The 19359-nt window shown below is 41.1% G+C and overlaps 2 protein-coding genes across 4 annotated transcripts in view; one reads left to right on the forward strand and one right to left on the reverse strand.

Moving 5' to 3' along the window:
* JARID2 (jumonji and AT-rich interaction domain containing 2) overlaps positions 1 to 15603 on the forward strand; it is a 212067-nt gene extending 196464 nt beyond the window's left edge. The window contains exons 13-18 of one of the 2 annotated variants that reach the window (XM_071451376.1): positions 2999 to 3104; positions 3889 to 4071; positions 8960 to 9090; positions 11156 to 11339; positions 12823 to 12930; positions 13651 to 15603. In XM_071451376.1, the coding sequence (XP_071307477.1) occupies positions 2999 to 3104; positions 3889 to 4071; positions 8960 to 9090; positions 11156 to 11339; positions 12823 to 12930; positions 13651 to 13827 (889 nt within the window). In that variant the 3' untranslated portion in view covers positions 13828 to 15603. Of the gene's footprint in view, positions 1 to 2998; positions 3105 to 3888; positions 4072 to 8959; positions 9091 to 9803; positions 11340 to 12822; positions 12931 to 13650 lie in introns of those variants that run through there. The other variant, XM_071451384.1, reaches the window with a different exon arrangement.
* DTNBP1 (dystrobrevin binding protein 1) overlaps positions 15461 to 19359 on the reverse strand; it is a 63946-nt gene continuing 60047 nt past the window's right edge. The window contains exons 10-11 of one of the 2 annotated variants that reach the window (XR_011683081.1): positions 16341 to 17179; positions 15461 to 15975 (exon numbers count right to left, since the gene is read on the reverse strand). Coding sequence is in view for 1 of the 2 variants with exons in the window: in XM_071451393.1 (XP_071307494.1) it covers positions 16932 to 17179 (248 nt within the window). In the remaining variant the exon portion in view is untranslated. Of the gene's footprint in view, positions 15976 to 16280; positions 17180 to 19359 lie in introns of those variants that run through there. The other variant, XM_071451393.1, reaches the window with a different exon arrangement.

The following is a 19359-nucleotide window of genomic DNA, read 5'->3' on the forward strand; positions in this document are numbered from 1 at the left end:
TATGCACATCCAAAGTGTGTTCTCATACATTTCTCAGATGCTGCTGATGTCAGGGGTGCTGATCCAGCTGTCACTGGAAAAGCACATGGCCCAACGAAAAGGATTTGAAATCTGGAGAAAACCATGAAAGCAGGATCTCCCCTTTGTCTCTAGATGTGTTAAGTTGAAGAGATGTTCTGTATGTGATCCTTTCAAGGGGTGAAGGTGTAACTGCTGGATTATGCTGCAGACCTGGGAGTTTGTCACTTTCTGTCATGGGCATTCCATGGCTCTTCTCCCTGTTCTGTGAATCAGGAATCTGTAATCTTTTGTAATAGTATACTGTCAGGACAGATCACTGAGCAAACTACATTGTCCTCAACCTTAGGTGAGTCTGTTCCTCTAAAACATTAAACTAGGCTTAAATGACAGTAAATTCCAAACAGAAGCTGTTCAAGAATCCCCTAATTAAGTTCTGAGGCCACTCTTCATGCTGTGTGTCAAAACATGTGACTCTTGGGATTGAACAGGCTTGCATGCAAGCCTGTTTCCTCAAATTTTAGGAAGGACTACTGTTCTGTTTTTTGAATCCAAGAAGATTCAAGAATAAAAAGCCATCTGCTTTATCTTGATGGACTTATACAGATGAGTACATAGCTTAAGGCATCTTTGTGATGATAGTCTTGATGAAACAGGTATAGTAGGCAGGAATAGCTCATAAGAAGGAAGTGAAACTCCTTTGTCTGTTGAAGCTATTCTTCAGCAAGGCTGCCAGCCTGAAGTGTCAGGCTAGTATTCATTAGCTCATTACAACTTTTAATAGTGCAATAAAGCACCCAAGTGTGTTAGGAGAAGATGAATTTAATATCTGCAGGTCTGGCACAGAGCAGCCCTGACAGCCTTGCTTTCAGTCACTGCTTTGGGGACAACAAAGTGGCCACTGGGCTCCAAACATCTCCTCTGTCTTGCCAAGTCCCTCTACCACCCAGAAATCTTCTTCTCCAAGGACAGATCCCTGTGCTACTCAAACCACTTTGCTTACCTGCAGATTGCTCAGCTCACTCTCTAATTTCTCAGGTTTGGAGATTAAACAGGGGAGAACTCAATTTGCATGCAGGGTGGAGGTCAGTGACCTAACCTTTTTATTCTGGAGGGATCCTCAATGCCCATTAAAAGAGAGAGGGAAATCTTGTTCTGCCAAGACATTCAGAAGTCTACACTGGCTGCTCACTTCCCATTTTTATAGGTACATCAGGAATTGCAGATGAGTGCAATTTCAGCATACACCAGTTGCAAAGGATCTCATTCCCCTCTATGCCCCAGGTATTCAGTTCCATGCACTTCTGTGCTGCCCCTCCTCTTCACACAACCTTCCCAAGCATTTTCCTGTGCCTGTCTTGTGAGGGACTGTGTGCTTGAATATTCTGCCTGTTCCAGCCATATTTTGTGACTCTAAAAGAGAAGAGTGGGTTCTGCCATGATCTGGATTCAAATTTAAAATATTTTCATCCCCGTAACTAGAGTGATACACCACATTTGGGGAGCTGTACTGAAGCTGTCATTGTTAGCAACAAAGTATTTGAGACACAGCTTACATTTAAAATTGCTGTTTGGACTTGATCCTTACTTGTTCCAAGATGAAGTTCTTCTACTTCACCTCTCTATAACCCTGGGAGTTCTTAGCAAGGCCCTGACCATTGTCAATATACCTGTAAGGAATTGGTCTTTGTACAGCTGGGCAACCAGCTCAATAAACTCTTACTGTGGCTGCAGTTAGCCACAGCAGATAATGTCATGTCTTCTGCCTCTTGGCTTGAGGATCAACAAACACAAATCAAAGTCATCATCAGTAGAGTGAACCGTGAGGAGGTGTTCCGATCATAGGAAGTGCAGCCTTCTACAGACTCTTCAGTCAGGATAACCCTGTGTGATGCACATGGAGTTAGTGCATGTTATGGGCAAGTACCCTCACAAGGTGTGTAAGGCCAGGAGAACCCTTCATGAAGTTTCTGGAGAGATCAGATGAATGGCAGGAAAAAATCATTCCAGCCTCATTCTCTTGTTCCAAGTTTGGAAAAACGACTCTGTGTGTGTGTGTGTTACTGGTGTGGGGGAAATGGACTCCAGGTTGAGGTTTCATTGCCTAAAGAGAAAGGGTAACTCATGGTAAGGCTGGAGATGCTTTTGACTTGCCTGAGCATCCCCCCTCAGATAGGCTGCAGGCAAGAGCAGTGACCAGTTGTCACCACATTGCCTCCCTGCATCCAGGAAAACAGAAGATCTCTGGATGTGTGGCTCTAAGACTTGAGACTCCTGTGTTACTTCTTATCATTCTGCTGAGGGAGCAGTGCTGGCAGTGAGCACAAGAGGACAGCTGCTTCCTTGGCTTCTAAGCAGAGGAGGATGTGCAACTTGGCAGATTCCCCGCAGAGTTTGAAACCTTTCCTGCCACTTTGGCTGTTCTTAGTCAGGTCTTGTGTTGGAAGGGAGAGGAGGGATATGGGATTTGTTCAGTAAGCAAGGCAAGAAGGTCTTAGGCAACTTAAGGCACTAACAGTAGAGGGAAGTTGTGATTTCTTGACTCTTACAAACAGAAAATGTTACTAAATGTGAAGATCCTTTGGTTGATAATAAATACAGTCTTTTATGGTAAAGATAACATATATTGGTGCTCACAAGATGCAAACTTTTGTCCATAATTAGCTGTTTTGGTGCTATTAAAATGACCATCAGTCTGTTGCTGGTTTCTCTCCTCTTACTCTACAGAGGACTGAGTTTTCACATTTCTGGTTTGGGGATTTTGTGTCTTCTGATACTTGCTGAATACAATCAGACTGAGTCTGAATAGACAACTTCCCTTCAATCCTCAGTGTTTTACCAAAAGAACTGTATGTGAAACCCTGCGTTGAATTTCTTTCTTCTAATCAATGTGCTGGTCTGAATTGTCTGTTACTGTGTAGCTGTGGACTGTTATTTACTCCACAGTAAATCTTTCTCTTTTCCTCTGACAAAACAACAGGTATTGCATTCCTGCTGCGGAGGAGAACAAACTTGATGATGTGGTACATACCCTGCTGCAAGCCAATGGCACTCCAGGGCTGGAAATGCTTGAAAGTAATGTAATGGTAGGTTAACACTGGGAGAGGTGTTCCCATTTGAGAACCCTAGGCTAATCAGGAGGCTGGTTGGTTGGGGATTTATTTTGGTTTTGTCTTACACTGCAGCAATGCAGAGGGGGCTACTTTCTGTTTGCAGTGTTTACCTACGTGGTATTTTTCCAACAAGGCTGTAATAATGTATTAATATAAAAACAAACATGTAAGTGTAATAAATATCCATTTTTAGTACTGTCTGTAATGTATTTAGCCTCACAAAGGGAGTAGGATTTAATCAATTCATCTGCCATGACTGATATTTTATGATGCCAGCATGGATAGGAGAAATCTAATACTTAAGTATTTTTGCTTCTTTTGTTTATCTTTTGGATAACAATTTATTTTTAGTGCATTTAAGTACAAATTGGGGAGCCCATAACAAAAAACCCTGTCTTGGTTACCCATGTTAACATCTCACAGAAGTGCATTAGTGCACAATGGATTTAATGCCAAGTGGGAAAAGATCAGATGGAAAGCTGAATGATCTGCATTGCTCTCTGTAGGAACAGACAGTGTTCTGTCCTTGGGCATGGGGGAGTTTAAGCTGTTGGTTTTAGGAGAGAGAGGCATTTCTGCAATTGTCACTGCAGACACTGAGGTTCGGCACATGTGGGATGGGAGAGGGAAAGCAGCTGGAGCAGAGCTGTTCCCAGAGCACAGCTTTGCTCCATGAGCTGTAGCATGGCAGCACACAGCCAGGAAGGAAGTTCCCGTTGATTTATTTTCTCTTTTTTTTTTTTCTCTGTCTTTTCAGATCTCCCCAGAGGTCTTGTGTAAGGAGGGGATCAGGGTGCACCGTACTGTACAGCAGAGCGGGCAGTTTGTTGTCTGTTTTCCTGGATCCTTTGTGTCCAAAGTATGTTGCGGCTATAGTGTTTCCGAATCGGTGCACTTTGCTACCACCCAGTGGACAAGTATGGGCTTTAAAACAGCCAAGGTAAGTTGAGAAAAGGAGTTAAAATGGATTCACGGCCCTGCCATCTAAAAGGACAGCAGACATTCCAGGAGTTGGTAGCCTTATGAGAGTAGTGCTACAACGTCTGTTTTTCTGGACTACTAAATAAACAAAAAAACAAAGGAAAAAATTCTGCAAGGCATAAGACGATCCAGTGTTGTCAGAAAAGTGACTGAGTTGTTAACTGACAGATAAAGACTTGTGTATATATAAAAAAATCAGAAGATTGTTGTGCCTGCAGACCAGTTTGCAAGGAAGTGTTTCAAAAATCCCTTCAGAGCTAATGATTATACATTGTATTATGCTTACTAGTTTTTTTTTTTTTTTAAGTGATGTTTTCTAGAACCATTAGAATCTCAGGTGCAAATATCTGAATAACTGTGCTTGTTAGCTCCTATGGTAGGCAGAGTCAGTTAATACTCACAGCTGTATTGCTTGTTTTTCTCTGCCCCTTCATTCAGGAAAAGCTGTTGATCAGGGCAATTTCAATTTAATAGACTTGAAAATCCTTAGGTTCACTGACCAGCCCATCCAATACCAGATGTAAATAAATAACCTTCCCACTCCCTTCTCACACAACTGACCAAGGCAGGTTGCCTGCAGAAACAGGTGATTTGTCCAGTCATCATGATCCTGGCTACATTTCTGTGTTCTTGGACAAAGCATATACGTCACTAATTGCATTCCCAACCTTCTGAAATACACTCTGGGTTACAGATACTATTTTGGTAGTGTTTTATAGTTAAGCCACGAGTAAATTATCCTTTACAGCTTCAGACCAAGTTACTAAGTAATTAACTGTAATATGTCCACAGTTAGGGATTGCTTCTTTAGGGTAAATGGAATTCTTCCAGCCTGGTTATACTAACTGTATATTAACTTAGTTTGAAATAAAAGGTTATTTTATTATATATTTATTTTGGGGGAAGGTGGGAATTGTGTATATCTATCGGTAAGGCATAAGAATCTTGAGCTAACCTTTCCTGTCTGAACCTACATGATTATATTAACTCCATGTGCTGTATTTATCTCTCTACTGAACACTTGTTTGATATCGTGAAAATGCTACTCCTGTAAGAGACAGAAATCACTATGCAGCAATTAAACAGCTCTTGGTGCCTCAAATTTTGAAGAACAGTTTCTTTTGATTAATTTTTAAGAGCTTTGCACTGGGTAATTATAAGCTGGCTGAAATCCCACAGATTACAGTCTATGATAACCTACCTTGGAAATTGAAGTCACAGCTCTCACAAACTTTACAAGAACCACAGATAACATGTTTATATCTAAACAACTTATGAAACATCTACTGCATTGTTCTTTTATTTCTCTTTTTTTTTCTTTTTCCCTTTCTGTCCTCAAACTGTCTTATGTTCTGAATTCCCTTTAATTTTGGAGATTATTTTTTGGTTCCTCCACTTTGACAAGGCACTTTGCCATCTTTGCCACAATGCTGGCCAGGATTGTGCTTCCCAGAGGTGGTGAGATGTTGTGTGTAATGGGCAAGATTCCCCTTTTGGACTGTGAAATGAACTCTGATAAACAACTGTACCTTCTGTCTGTTCGTTCTCCACAGCAATACTGACAATTTTTAGCATTTGATAAATTAACTTTGTTTTCATCCTGTGATACTGTGACCTGATTTTTTTATAGTGACTCTCTTTATATTACTAAAATGATGTTGTTTCATTTCTGTATTGAATGACTGCCCAAACTCCTTTAATACATGAAAAAATGAAATTCTGCATCTGAAATTGCATTGATTTCAGTCTTACAAGCACTCTGGAAAATCTGTTGGAATAAAAGAGTTTATATAAAAACACCTGTGTAAGGCGACAGTCAGGTTTAAACTAGACCATATTTGGAACAAGTTTGCTGGTTTTTAAAAGCACCCTAAGAGCTCTTGAAATGTTAAGGTAAGGATAAGAAGAAGATTTAGACTTGTGGTGGAAGAGTGTATGTTTGGAGTGGGAAAGGGATAACTCCATAGCTTCAAATAAGGCATTGGGCAAAGTCAGTGAAACTCATTTAGGACACTGAAGTACAGAATGTTGGACTAAATGAAGGCACTCTGGGTTAGAGGTTTGGAAATAGAGGGAATGTCTGGTTTTAAAGGAGGGCTTTGGTGCTCTTAAGGCCTACCAGAAACTGGGTGGGAAGAGACTCAGCTGGTATTGTAATACAAGAGGAAGAAGTACATAGGAAAGATGGAGTTATTCTTGCAGCTGGAGCAGCACTGCTGCACACACAGGAGAGCCTACAGTCCATAAGCCAGGTTTGTCTGTTACAAGTGACACAATCCCTGTGCACTGATCTCCCAAATAGGAAAGTTGTATTAGTGCTGTACTCCCTGGCCATCCATGGAAGTTGCTGGCAGGGGCTGGACAATTATTTCCCTGCCTCCAATTTTAGTTGGGGTGAGGAACATGCCTTTAAAACACCGGAGGTTTCCCACTCTGGCTCCTGTCACAGAGCTGTCCCACCCTGAGCACATGGGGCTCCTTCAGATGAAACCAAAGGGAACATGATCCTACAGGAGTGTACCTGATGTCCTCACTAGAAAAGAACTGTACTGTGGTGGAGAGCAGAGATTAAGAACCTTGAAAGAGCAGTAAAATGCTAAATAACCACTGCTGTGGAAATAAATGTACAAAAAAGTAAGAACAGTGAACTACCATGATGGCTTTTGCAGCAAGGTCATGGCCTCCAGCCCTTGAAACTTTTGGAAGTAGGTAAGGACAAGAGTTGCAGCTGAGAAAGTCTGGGAGCATTTTTGGGAGAAAAGGCTCATAAATAAATAGAGAGGTGAAGTCCACACACCAAAAAAAAAACTGATTTAAAGAAAAGCAGAGGATGGGTCAGTTTTTATCATGAAGGGAGGTCTTTTTCTGCATTCTTCAGGAGTTTGTTCTAGCACAGTTTAATGTATCCATAAATAACCTAGGAAGGGAAGTTAATGGCAAAGCTAATCCTTTATGCTGAGGATATTAACAGTAATGGCAGCAAAAATTAAAGCTACGAAGTGTTGCAGAAAGATCTCATGATACCGAGTGATCCAAGTGAGAAAATGGCAGATGAAGTTCAGTGTTAATAAATATTAAATTTAAAAACATAATCCTAATGTGACAGATACAGAGATGGGCTCTGAATGATGGGCTCTTGCTACTGAGAAAAGAGTTCTTTGGGTTCCTATAGAGCTGTCAGTCAAGTGCTCTGGAGTGGCATAACAAAAATACATTGAGTGTTAAGAATTAGAAGGAGAGAACAGATAACAAAGCAGAAACTGCTCTGCACTGTGTAGTCTTGGAGGTTTGTGTAATTCAGAGCCCCTAATTACAGAATGAATGTAGAGGAACTAGAAAAAGCACAGCAGAGATCAATGGTTAAAATTATTAATTAGCCTCTGCATTAAATACAAGAGTACTACTCAGCCTGGAAAATGAATGACCAAGAGATGTCTGAGAAAAAGAGAGACCACAAGTGTCAGGCTGATGACAATTATAATGGGAATGTTCACTGACTTCTGTGACAATGAAAAATGTGCCACTAAAAGAAATAGGCAGCAGTACAAGTCTGTCGTAAAATACCTACCTGTGTATTTCACTACTGTATGGAAAAAAAAATGTACCTAGTTTCAGAAATTCAGATTAATGCAGAGATGCAGCAAGCTGTTCTAAACCCAGCTCAGGCTCAGGGTGTCCCTGAACTGTCACCCAGCTGGAGACCTTGCTTTCTTGTCCAGCCACCCACTGTGGCCTTTGTTCTGGCTGTGTGTGTTGCCTATGCAGAATTTTTCCCTGGATTGGAGTCTGTTCTTGTGTACACAGCCTCAGACTAAGCAAAACTAACATGGAAAAATCTTCCCATACCACTCCTAACAGTGCAGCTGTTCCAACCCCACGGAGGGTCTAGCAGAGCAAATGGCTTCTGAAAAATACTTTTTTTACCTCTGAACCTCTTTTAACCCTTTTTGGTCAGCAAAGGCTGCTATTCCATTTTATGTGATAGTTATAACTTGAATGCATGCAGTGGGTGCTATTAAAAATGATTAATTTTATGATACATTGGTTGTGAAAAAAGAAATACCCGGAGCCTGTAATTAGGGTTACAGAACAGGGTAAAAAAAAATTAAGGTAAAAAATTTTAAAATCTTCAGGGTTGTGTGTGCTGAGTAGGTTTTTGGCAGGTTTAAGCACTAAACAGAAATGTCACCCTCACATTACAGTCCAGTGATAGCTCATTTGAGCTCTCTTGACTCTATATAAGCCAAAACAGACCTCTGTAGCTACTGGGAAAATGCTGCACTTTTCCCACCTGCACATTAAATCAAGGAATTTGCCTACCTAAGGATTATCAAAAGGGTTTCAGGTACCAAAATAATTTGGCTTGTATTGAGTGAAAAACACAACTTTAAAAGCTTTCACAGAGAGGAACCAGTAACAGGCAGAACTGAATCCCCCTCTTTGCCTGTTGTCTCTTTTCCCTGGCATCTGCCTGTTCTGCTAGGCTTTTTATGTTTTAAAAGAAATGAAGTAACACCTGTCCTGGTTTTCAAGCAGGTCATATGTATAGATCTTACACTATTTGTATTCTGAACCATCCAGTGTTACTGAGCTTGAGTGATGGTGTTGCTCCTCTTGCCCTGCACGGGAAGAATTTTTAGGGAGAGAATTTTGAGGTGCTTGGAACATAAACACTTTATTTAAATGGGACTATGAAAAGATTTTACTTGTGGTTGTTTTAAAAGGCTACTTTTTGCTTCAATTTATTAGTATCAAAAATTTAATTCATTAACTTTGAATTAATTCTTGATAAAATTTTATTTTCAAATTTTCCCATAAACTAATGTGGCAATTTCCTCCTGTCCCAGGAAATGAAGCGACGCCGTATAGCCAAACCATTTTCAATGGAAAAGTTGCTTTATCAGATTGCAACAGCAGAAGCAAAAAAAGAAAACGGACCGACTCTGAGTACAATATCATCGCTCCTGGGAGAGCTCAGGTAATGAATTAGGGGCCTGCTTACCTCTTTTGTTTTCATTGACAGACTCCAGAGGTGGATGACGTGGCGTAAGTAATCTTTTCAGACATACCTTGCCCCTACTTATCCAAGCCAAAGCCCAGCAGATGAACCTGAAGACAGGCACACATGGAAGAAGCAGCTTCCTTGGTTGCAGCTGATGTGACAGTGCCCATGGTTAGGATGTCTAAACTCTTAAGAATTCCCTACTTTAGACCTCTTAAAAAAACCTGAAACTGCAGTTCGCACCAGGTTTTTATTAATTCTTGGTGCTGAGAGTTAAAATTTCCTGATGCATTATGTGAACTATGTGGTGCCAAGAGGTTAAACACCTTCCTTAAGTTTTTCAAACTTTTGGCATCAGTAGTCACTGCCAATCCATGTCTGTAGTGGGTTTTGCACCAGAAACCCTTGTCTTCAGTATCAAGACTGTTATACTACAGGTGCAAAAGGTCCTTTGTATACACAAAGTTGTCTTGGTTTTAAATAGTGAGTAAGAGAGCAGTTGTGCATGCATGGTAACGCATCTGGCGTTAGAACTCCAGCGTTTTAAAGAGTAAAAGCTTCACACTTCTTTTTCTCTTCAGTATTAAGGACACTTGTTCAGGGTTTCTCTTAAGATAGGTGAGAAAAGAAAATATAATGTTGCCTGGCTTCCTGTGTAATGATCTTCTCTTTTGTTCCCTACCATGTAGTTGCTACCTATCTTTCAAGTTTGTGACAACTGATACTCGAGATGTCAAGAAAGTTTTGATGAATGGAGTCTACAAACTGTATTTAACTAACTAGCATGTTCATTTGGAAAATTTCCAGTGACATATTGAAGGGGAAAACAGCCCATGTGTTGTTTAGTGTTCAGAAAGAAATGCAAAGAGGTGTGCTGACTGCTTTACCTGCAGGTGGCTCCCCTGCGGAAATAACCACTTTCAAGTGCCTTTTTTTCCCCTTGAAGAGGAAGTCTGCAAGTACAAAAGGCGAAACAAATGTTGGTGTTTGCTCTTAGACCATCACATCGACCTTTATCAGAGTGGTTCTCAAACTTGTTCCTATGCATAGGTTGGAATTCACTGGAGGATGTGGATCCTTCCTGTGGTTGGTTATAGGAAACAAAAGCCCAGACAAAAAAAATCTAAAAAAAAAAGGAAAAAAACCCCCAAAAACATCTGAAGTGGAACACTGTGGAACATATTTTTTATCCTTTGTTTTGTTTTGCTTGTTTGTTGTGTCTCTTGCTGCTTCTTCTCCTGATATGCCTTGGTTGCTCAGTTTGCCCGTGCCATTTGCTTAGCTTGGCTCTTCACTCATCTTCAGCTGTGTCTGGTGGTGCACTTTTTTATCCTCCCCTTCCATATGCTCGGCTCACTCCACACTTGCTGTCTTCCACTCAGCTCCAACCCAACCTGCTCTCCTAAAGCTGTAGAGTTCAGCACAGGAGGTATTGTTCGCCTTAGAGATGCCGCGGGTGAAGGGCAGCCGGAGGGCTTGGTGGTTGTCCTTTATTGACATCTCCTTCTTTTTCCCTGGGTGTACAGCAAGATCTTCATCTTTTGGCATAGTCACTTGCCCTGCTCCCCCTCTCCTGCCTGAAGCACCTTGTGGCAGCAGGTCCTTGGTTCATCTCTGCCTCCTGATGAAGGGGCTGTTGGTCCTGACAGCCACGGCTCCTCTTCTTGAAGGTGGCTTTTGGCAACTTCAGGAATGACAGTCCTGTTAACCACAGCTCCCGACTCTCCACATGGCTCAAGCAACCATCGACCTCCAGGAAGTCCTCGGCAGTCCCCACTTCTCTGTGGAGCAGTTTGAGAACCATTGGCTTGATACAGTGGTCGCTGTTAAAATCCGGAGATAGCTTTTGCTATTAGGCAGTGTTTCCCAGGCGCTGGCTGTGTCTGCCATGCCTAGGGAATGGCACCAACCTCCGACAACACAACTCAGGGCTTTGCTGTGTGGAGCTCAGGTTTCAGTGATGAGCGGGGTGAAGGGGTGACTGTGTGTGGCTCTGGTGGCTGGAGGCAGTGCCAGTGTCTGACTGTGCCTCCGTTCACAGGGACACGGAGCTGAGGCAGCGGCGGCAGCTGTACGAGGCCGGTCTCCACTCCTCGGCGCGCTACGGCAGCCACGACAGCAGCAGCGCCAGCGTGGATGGCAAGAAAAAGCCTCGAAAGTGGCTGCAGTTGGAAACGTCAGAGAGGAGGTGTCAGATTTGTCAGCACCTGTGCTATCTTTCCATGGTGGGTACAATCCTTTGCCACTCCTGGGGTACTGTCCCCCTGCTCTAGCATTCCAGGGATCTGTAGGCATTCGAGAGAGAGCCATGTCCTGCACTCCATGCAAGACACAGAGGTGATGATGTGGCATTTACTGCCTTGACCAGTGGTGAAAGAAGACAGCAGTGACAGCTGGCTTCTCACCCTGCCAGAAGGGATGAAGCAGTGTCCTCAGACACCTAAGAGATCTTGGCACTGCACTAGGAGGGCTAACAAAGACACCTGCAGATTGCCAGCAGCAGTAAGTTGTAACAGAGCAGGTCTCAGGATGAGCTACAGCTCAGATATGTGCCATGAGCCTCAGGCATGCAGCCCACAGCCCATGCTGAGACAATGTTCTGCAAGCCAAATTGCAGGGGAGATGTATCCCATCCATCAAGCTGTTTGCCAGCCTGTCCAAAACCAGCCCAAAAATAAACTTCTCTCTTTTAAGAGGGAAATGACTACTGGCTTTTGAAGGTGTGCTGACCACTGTGGTGACATTTCCAGGCTTAGAGCTGTATGCAGAACACCTACAAACACAGCAATGTTATTAAAAGCACCAGAAGCCCCTCCCACAGCATTATATACGATTTTAATCCTAAGAACAGGTATTCAAATAAATATAATCCAGAGTATGTGAGTCCATATTTAGTCCTTTGGGTTTGGGAGGTTTTTTCTCTGTCATCTTTTGGGAATTGTTTTGGTTATAGGTGTTTGGTTTTTAATGGAAATGAAATGTATCTGCATATAATCAGATGTAGCTGTTCCCTGCCCTAGGATAAAATATGCTGAGTTTATACATGTTTTTAGACCACTTTTTAAGCAGCATTAGTTTGAAGTAACTTTAGAATGAGTTTATTTGAAAAAAACCCAAAATACTAACCAGAACCTCTTAATGGATCTTCTGGTGCATTTGCTCTGGAGTAAGTTTAATAATGGGAAGGATTTTTCCATGTCACTCTTTAACAGTAGTTGTGGATAAAAAACTCCCAACTTGGTTTGTTAAATTCCAAGCTGAGTGTGCAGGCCTGGCAGGCAGCCAGCTGAGCAAATGTCACCATTGCTGAACAAGACAGTAGTTGAGGAATCCTGTGGCTAAGCTGATTATATCCTTGTTCAAGGCAGCATTTTAAATAATTGGAAACTGCTCCTTTCAGGAGATCTTTAGGACTGCATAGGAGATGCTAATAAATGCATATGCTGTTTGGATTTAGCCCTCATTAATATTGGTGGAGGGTTTTTTAAAATTATAGATGTATTTGCCAACCTATCTCTGTAAAAGAGATAGGTTCTTTCTAGGTGTTGCACATCCTGAATGATTTCACGATGTGCTTTACACCTCCTTCCACAACCTTGCAGTAAAATCCAGGTGTAGTAATTCAGGCCATAACTGAATACTGTGTGGAGAACACAGGTACAGCTTGGAGTTTAACTGCACTTCTTCTCCCCCACCTCTTTCATGTAGGTTGTACAGGAGAATGAAAATGTTGTCTTCTGCTTGGAGTGTGCCCTGCGGCACGTGGAGAAGCAGAAGTCATGCCGGGGGCTGAAGATGATGTACCGCTACGATGAGGTGAGCTGACACTGCCCTGGGTGCCCAACATTTGGGAGGACACTTCACTCTGCCTTTGTCCTGCTGAGGCCTCAGGAAAATGGTCTTGGGTTTGGGTGTTTGTCTTGGTTTTGTTTTTGATGTGGGAAGAAGATGCTTTATTATGATTTAGTAAAAAAAAAACAAAAAGGGAACATGATGATACAGATGAAACCTGAAGTATAAATTCCATGAATATGTGCCACAGAACATAAGAAGCCGCTTGATGCTTTGGGATGGAACATGAGGCTTTGCTTTCACTGGTTATGCTGTGGTAACTTCTGTACTTTGGAATACCTTCCCTCTGTTGGTAACTGGAAGTTCAGTGGACTTTTTTCCAGTCCAGCATGATCGTCCTTTAGGGCAGACTTGCAGAGCACGTGCAGATGAGAGGTGCAGTAATGGCTCCAAGCAAATGTGATGATGAATGATCCCAGAAGTCAAGATGGGGATTTAGGACTGTGCCTGGGTTCTGGGCTGAGGCTCCATGTCTTTAGCTGTGAGGGGACTTGGCCCCAAAGGTAAAGAGCAGAGCAGTGGGAGAAATGACAGGTCAGCTCTTGGAGAGCAGCACTGGGTACAAGCAGCTTTTTAAGATGGGCTTCCCAGCATTTCTGAGCACTCCATTGCACTTCTGTTTAAGTGACTCTGGAGGAAAAGCAGATTCTAATTTGTGTTTTGTTTTTCCCACTTCCTGAACAGGAACAAATTATCAGTCTTGTCAATCAAATCTGTGGAAAAGTATCTGGTAAAAATGGCAGCATTGAGAACTGTATCAGCAAGCCTACACCAAAAAGAGGACCTCGTAAGAGAGCAACAGTGGACGTGCCATCATCTAGGCTTTCATCCTCCAGTTCATCCAAAAGTGCTTCAAGTTAATCCTGAAGATGCCAACACTCTCATTTTGTCAATTTATATATATTTTTTGTAATTATTATACCATAGTTTGGAGTACTTGCTGTAGAATACAAGCTGTCTTTGCACTAGCTCTAAAGAAGATTTTCTTCTGGTTTTAGAGAACTAATTTTGTTTTAGCATTAAACTGTTGAAATTTTTTTTTTTTTTTGTACTTAGAATAGATAGATACAGCAGTCTGATTTTTTTAAACTGCCGTATGTTCACTGTTTTAAAACCGGCAAGGGGCTGATAAAATATGAATTTGTATTGTCCCTATGGCTGAAAAAAATAAAAAGCCTTTTTGGTAACTGTGAAAAAAGGCTTTTAACCCATTTTTTGAATAGGTTGAAGTTTGATGTGTTTTATAATTTGTTCTCCAGTCATGTGAGCAGATTTTTCTAGAGAGAAAAGGGATAGGAGACAAAAACTTGAAAGAAATTGCTTTACTTTGGCTGTCTTTTATTCTGTCACAGCAAGATGAGTTTTGTAATTTTTTAAATTGGAGAATACACACTTTCTTTGGGAGGTTATGGCAGCTGAAGATGGACTTTGTTTCCTAACTGTAGGCAAAAGGAGGAGATTTGGAGTATGTTCTCTTTTACCAGCACATCACTATGCATCTGTTTTGAGGGGGAAAAATAAAAATAAAAAAAATAAAAAAAAATTAAAATGAAAAAAAAAAAATTAAAAAAAGGAGGAAAAAAGACTGCCTGCCTTGAGGAGTTATGTGAGGGAAAACTGTGCCTGATTTCATTAGGAAATCCATTCTGTTATTTTTTGGTGCTGTTGGCTACTTTATCAAAAACCCTTCAATAGCATCCTTTAAAAAAAAAAAAAAGAGAAAAAAAGAAAAAAGTGATTGAAGCCATAAGTGCTTCTTTTGTCATAGACGTGCAATCTTTCTAACATTCCATTTCCATTCCACTGCTGTTTTTCACACCTTTACACAGTCAAGCATTAATTTTGTTTTGAATTTGTTTCATTATATGATCACATTTAGAGCCACTAGCAAGTCTGCATATTTCTTTTGAATGTGAAAATGCATTTGCTTTCATCTTGTCTATTTTTTCTCTTCATGTTGTAACAAAAAAAAAATCACACCTTTTGTACATATGCCTGTAAATTTTTTTAAATACTTGAGCCTTTTCTTGGGGTGGGGGGAGGGATGGCAGAGAGACAAGATGAAGAAAAGCCTTACGTTTCACTTTCTTCATCGGTTGGATTGGATGCTTACAGGGTTTTTCTTGTAACATTTATAAGTGCTGCTTACATCACTGAACAACAACAAAAAATAATAATGGAGTAGCTGTTGCCCTTTTCTGGTTGTGTGTACAGTATGTGTGGAATAAAAAAGGGAAAATGTTTTCACAAACTGTTTTGTTTCGTAATTGAATTCAACAATACCGTAGCTACCCATATTGCACTGAGCTTGCCAGTGGTGACTGTCAGGAAAGTCCTATAATACAATTTGTTGATTGTTGTTGCAGAAGACTGAACTGTTTTGGAATATTTAACAATAACATAAACAGAGTCAAGTGTTTTCAAATGTGGTTGTCTGGTTTTTATGGCCTTGCTGTGTACTTTTCCCTCTTGACAGTAAACTTCTGACTATGGCTTACAGTTTGACATTTAATTTATTAGCGCTGCTCTGCTCTCTTTCCTTGTAAGGAAAGACTTCATGTTGTTTATTGCCAGTTTTTTGTTTACTTTCCAGGTTTGTACTACGAGGTTTAATAAAAAAAACAAAACTTTTTTGGACATTTTGTCTGTCTTCTGGAAAGCGAGGGAGTAAAGGAAGCTCCTTCAAGATAAATTTCTTTCAACAGCTGCCTTGTTGAATAGTAAATCTCTTAATTGTAGGTAGGGAGCTTCCAACCTTCATTTCCCAGGCAGGGATCAGGAAACACTTTGTCAGCTAACAGGAGAATCCTTAAGGAAACTGGCCACTGCCCAGCTGGCAAGCAGGAAGGAGATACCCCCCCCTTCCCAGCCACTGGCTTTGTCAGGGCAGGTCTTTGGAAGGGATCTACATCACAGCTCATCCTTTTACTTACACTGTTTCTGATTATATTCCTTCCCTCTGTGCAGGAAGAGCAGGAGCCAGGAGCCTTCTCAAAGGAGAGCAGATCCCTGAAAATAGAGCATGAGACTTGACAAGCAACAGGAGTTAGACATGGTCAGACCTCAAGTTCAGAGAGAAAAACAACTGCAGAAAAAATGGGAATGAGATGATGCCTATAGGTCCTGAGGTTTCTAAAATCCACGCACTTAATTAACAATTAACTCAGGTTTATCTCCCTAGTGTAGTCAAACAGATGTTGCCATGGAAAAGCGCATTACATTGGTGCGCCTCATAACCACTTTTCTTCCTGACTTAGGCTCCTCTGTTCACTTGTCATGGATAAAATACCTGTGTAATCAAGTAAAAGACATGGTTGGGATAGAAATTCTTTATTTTATCTTGAAAGAGGAGTAAGTACACAATGCTAAGATACCTGCTCCACAAGGAGTGCAACATTTCCATATGCATCTCTCTTCCTTCTCGGGTTCTTATTTTTTCCTTAACACCTATAACTAAGTTGGTCCTGAATAAGAAGTGTGAGAACAGTAGACACTGCTGCATTCGTAGACAAAGGCAGGAGGCAGACAGTAGGTAGTAAAGAGTAGAAAATAACTTTTCATTTTGGTTTGGATCCTAAATCTTCAGTTGCAGCAGCTGAAAACATGCAAGGAACAATTTGGGTTCAGTTTTACACATCAACTCTTAAGCACTTCCAATCAGCCATTTAAAGGTTAGTGGTCAAAGTAACTTCTACCTTTCCCCTTAAATTCTCTTATACATAGTATATACAACAGTTTTACTGCTCCCCTGAGCCCCAAGACTACTGTTAAAGTGTGTGTGCTTTAGGCATAATTTTTTCTTTAAAAACCAACCTCCACATGACTGGCAATTTTGTAAAAAGGCAGTATGACTAAGTAAAAAGATCTGGCTGTTACGCTTGGTTAGCAAATTGTTACACAGGCAAGCTCTTCATTCACTTGTTCATTCATTCAGAAGTCATTCTTAAAGGATATGGTTTTAAGATTCAAATAGTCTGAGAGTCACTTTCATCACTGCCATCTGAAGCACCCTTTCTCTCAGTTACAGCAGCAAGGGCAGTGTCCACTTGAACCTCCTCTTCGTCCGACTGGACCACGGGGGACTCTCCCTCGCTCGCGTCCTGGCTGGCCGAGTCGGTGCAGGTGGAGGACAGGGAGCAGAGCTTCTGCCGTAACTCCGACTGGCTCGGCACCTGGAGACTGATCTCGTTCACGTAGCTGTTGGAGTCGGGCCCTGAGAGGTGGGAAAACGACAACAGCAACAGTCGAGCTCTGGCTCAGCAAGGGGATTTGAGAAATCAACACATGAACATCAGCTCAGCGTGGCTTAAGGAATCACTTTCAGGCTGTTTTCATTCTTTTGCAAGACATCAAGAGGAAAAAAAACCCCAATAGACTCAGTGTAACAGAACTACACAAACTGGAAATTTAAAACCAAACAAACAACTAGGAAGCAGGCAATAATAGCCATCACCAGTTTTGACTAAAAATCAAGATGGCAAAGCAAATCAAATTTAATTCAGCATGAAAGCAATCCTCTAGTAGAGCTATACCACAACTCAAGTGCACAGGAGTGGGATTTTAAGACTCCGCTTCCTCCATATCCCGTGCAAAAAAGACTTGTAACACAGTGCAACAGTGTTTGCTTGCAGTTTGAGAGTTCAGGTTTCAAAATTAGATCCTCTTCCCCAGACAGCAAAAAAGTTAAAATGAGGAAACATCTAAACAGTTTCTATGTGATCTGCCAAAGAAAGCCCTTTTTTCCTTCTCTCCTATACCTAACAAGTGTTTCTCCACAGTCAGAGCACCCAGCTTCAGCTCTCTCTAAAGTTACTAAAGAGTAACTTTAGTGAGAAAATTCTCTTAAAAATTTTATTCAGAAGTTTTTCAGAAGGGTCAGATGGATATGAGCTACACCTTACTTCTGCTCAGACTTTTGCACAGCAGTTCAAACCACACTGTCTCTACCTGCTCCTCAAGTACCTGAGTTATATTTTAACACTAAAAATTTTAGAGAACCTGCCTTGTGTGCACCAGCATGCATTAGATCAATTAAGACAACACACAGAGGAGTTTTCAGGAGTGACAGAGCTAACTCAATTTTCCAGCTTAACTTACTGTCATGAAAGGTTGCAAAGCCAATGTCCATAAGCTGGCAATGCTTATAGCAAGGCAAATTTGAAAACATTTCAATGTCTTGAGCTGATTCTCATTTTTACCAGTTATTTTAATAACTTACCTGTATTTTGTGGTGTTCGGGCCAATTGTCAAACAAACCATGCCCTGACAACCCAGTTCTCCACTGACAGCAAAATAAAGAGTTACCTTTAAGCTAACCTCATTTTTCTGAGAATGAAGACTATTGCATATTTGGCTTATTACTGGGGTGCCAGGTTCTTAAAACACGCACAAAAATCCCTTAATCAGAGGGAAATAAAATGTCTGGAACCACAAGAGCAAGATTCACGAGACTTACACTGCAGTAAGGCTGCAGTGTTGGAACATTATTACAGCACAGGTACATTATATTGCACTGTTATGTCCACATACAGACACTGCACATATATGCTGTAATATTTAGATTACAGCATAAAATAAAGACTGTATTTTTTTTCAAAAGCTAATGCATTTATCTCCTTAGTTAAAAAAGTAGTTTCTACCCTTCCTTAGATAATCCAGCTGAGACCGTTTGTTGTTAAGACACGAAGCTTCTTGGTCACATCTGCCAAACAGCCAACAAGGGGAAAACAGTCCTAGATTCTGCAATTACTGGCAAGCTCAAATGATGATCAGCTTTAATAATGCATGAAGCGGATGCCTATCCAAAATCACCCATCTCAATTCAGATTTTGCAATGAAGCACAAAAACCTAAACCTTTAGCAGGCAAGTGTGCCTTGACCATTTACCACAAGCTTTTCATGTTCACAGCACGTGTTAATCACCTTCACAGAGGGAGCACTGTAAGTACTTCCATAAAGATATTTCAACCTGTACTTTCAGAAGGTACCAAAAGGACCTTTAAAGGAGCTTCATCTCCTCTCCCACAAGAAAAATCATTTTGGCTCTTTTGAGGAAAGGCATTTTAGCACTTAACTTTTTAACCAGGAAAACACTTCCATGGTAGGTAAAAGATCCAGTTTTGAGACACTAATTCTCAGTGTAGAAGATCTTTCATTACACGACTGGTCCAAGTTTGACAAGCAACATTCTGGACAAACTCTAAGAAATCAGTATTAAAAATAAAAGCCTAATTACTGCAAGCTTTCTGTTGATGTTTGTCAAAATGTCCTCTATTAACTCTATATTGGGAAAAATGCCCCTCAAGCCAGTATGTCACACATCACCTATCCAGACTGTGATGAATACAACAGGGAGCTGCAGTAAGAAAAATGAGATTGTCTGGAAATACCACA

Source organism: Agelaius tricolor, unplaced genomic scaffold (genome assembly GCF_023055355.1).
Source record: "Agelaius tricolor isolate 1412-34295 unplaced genomic scaffold, bAgeTri1.0.p SCAF_2, whole genome shotgun sequence".
Lineage (NCBI taxonomy): Eukaryota > Metazoa > Chordata > Aves > Passeriformes > Icteridae > Agelaius > Agelaius tricolor.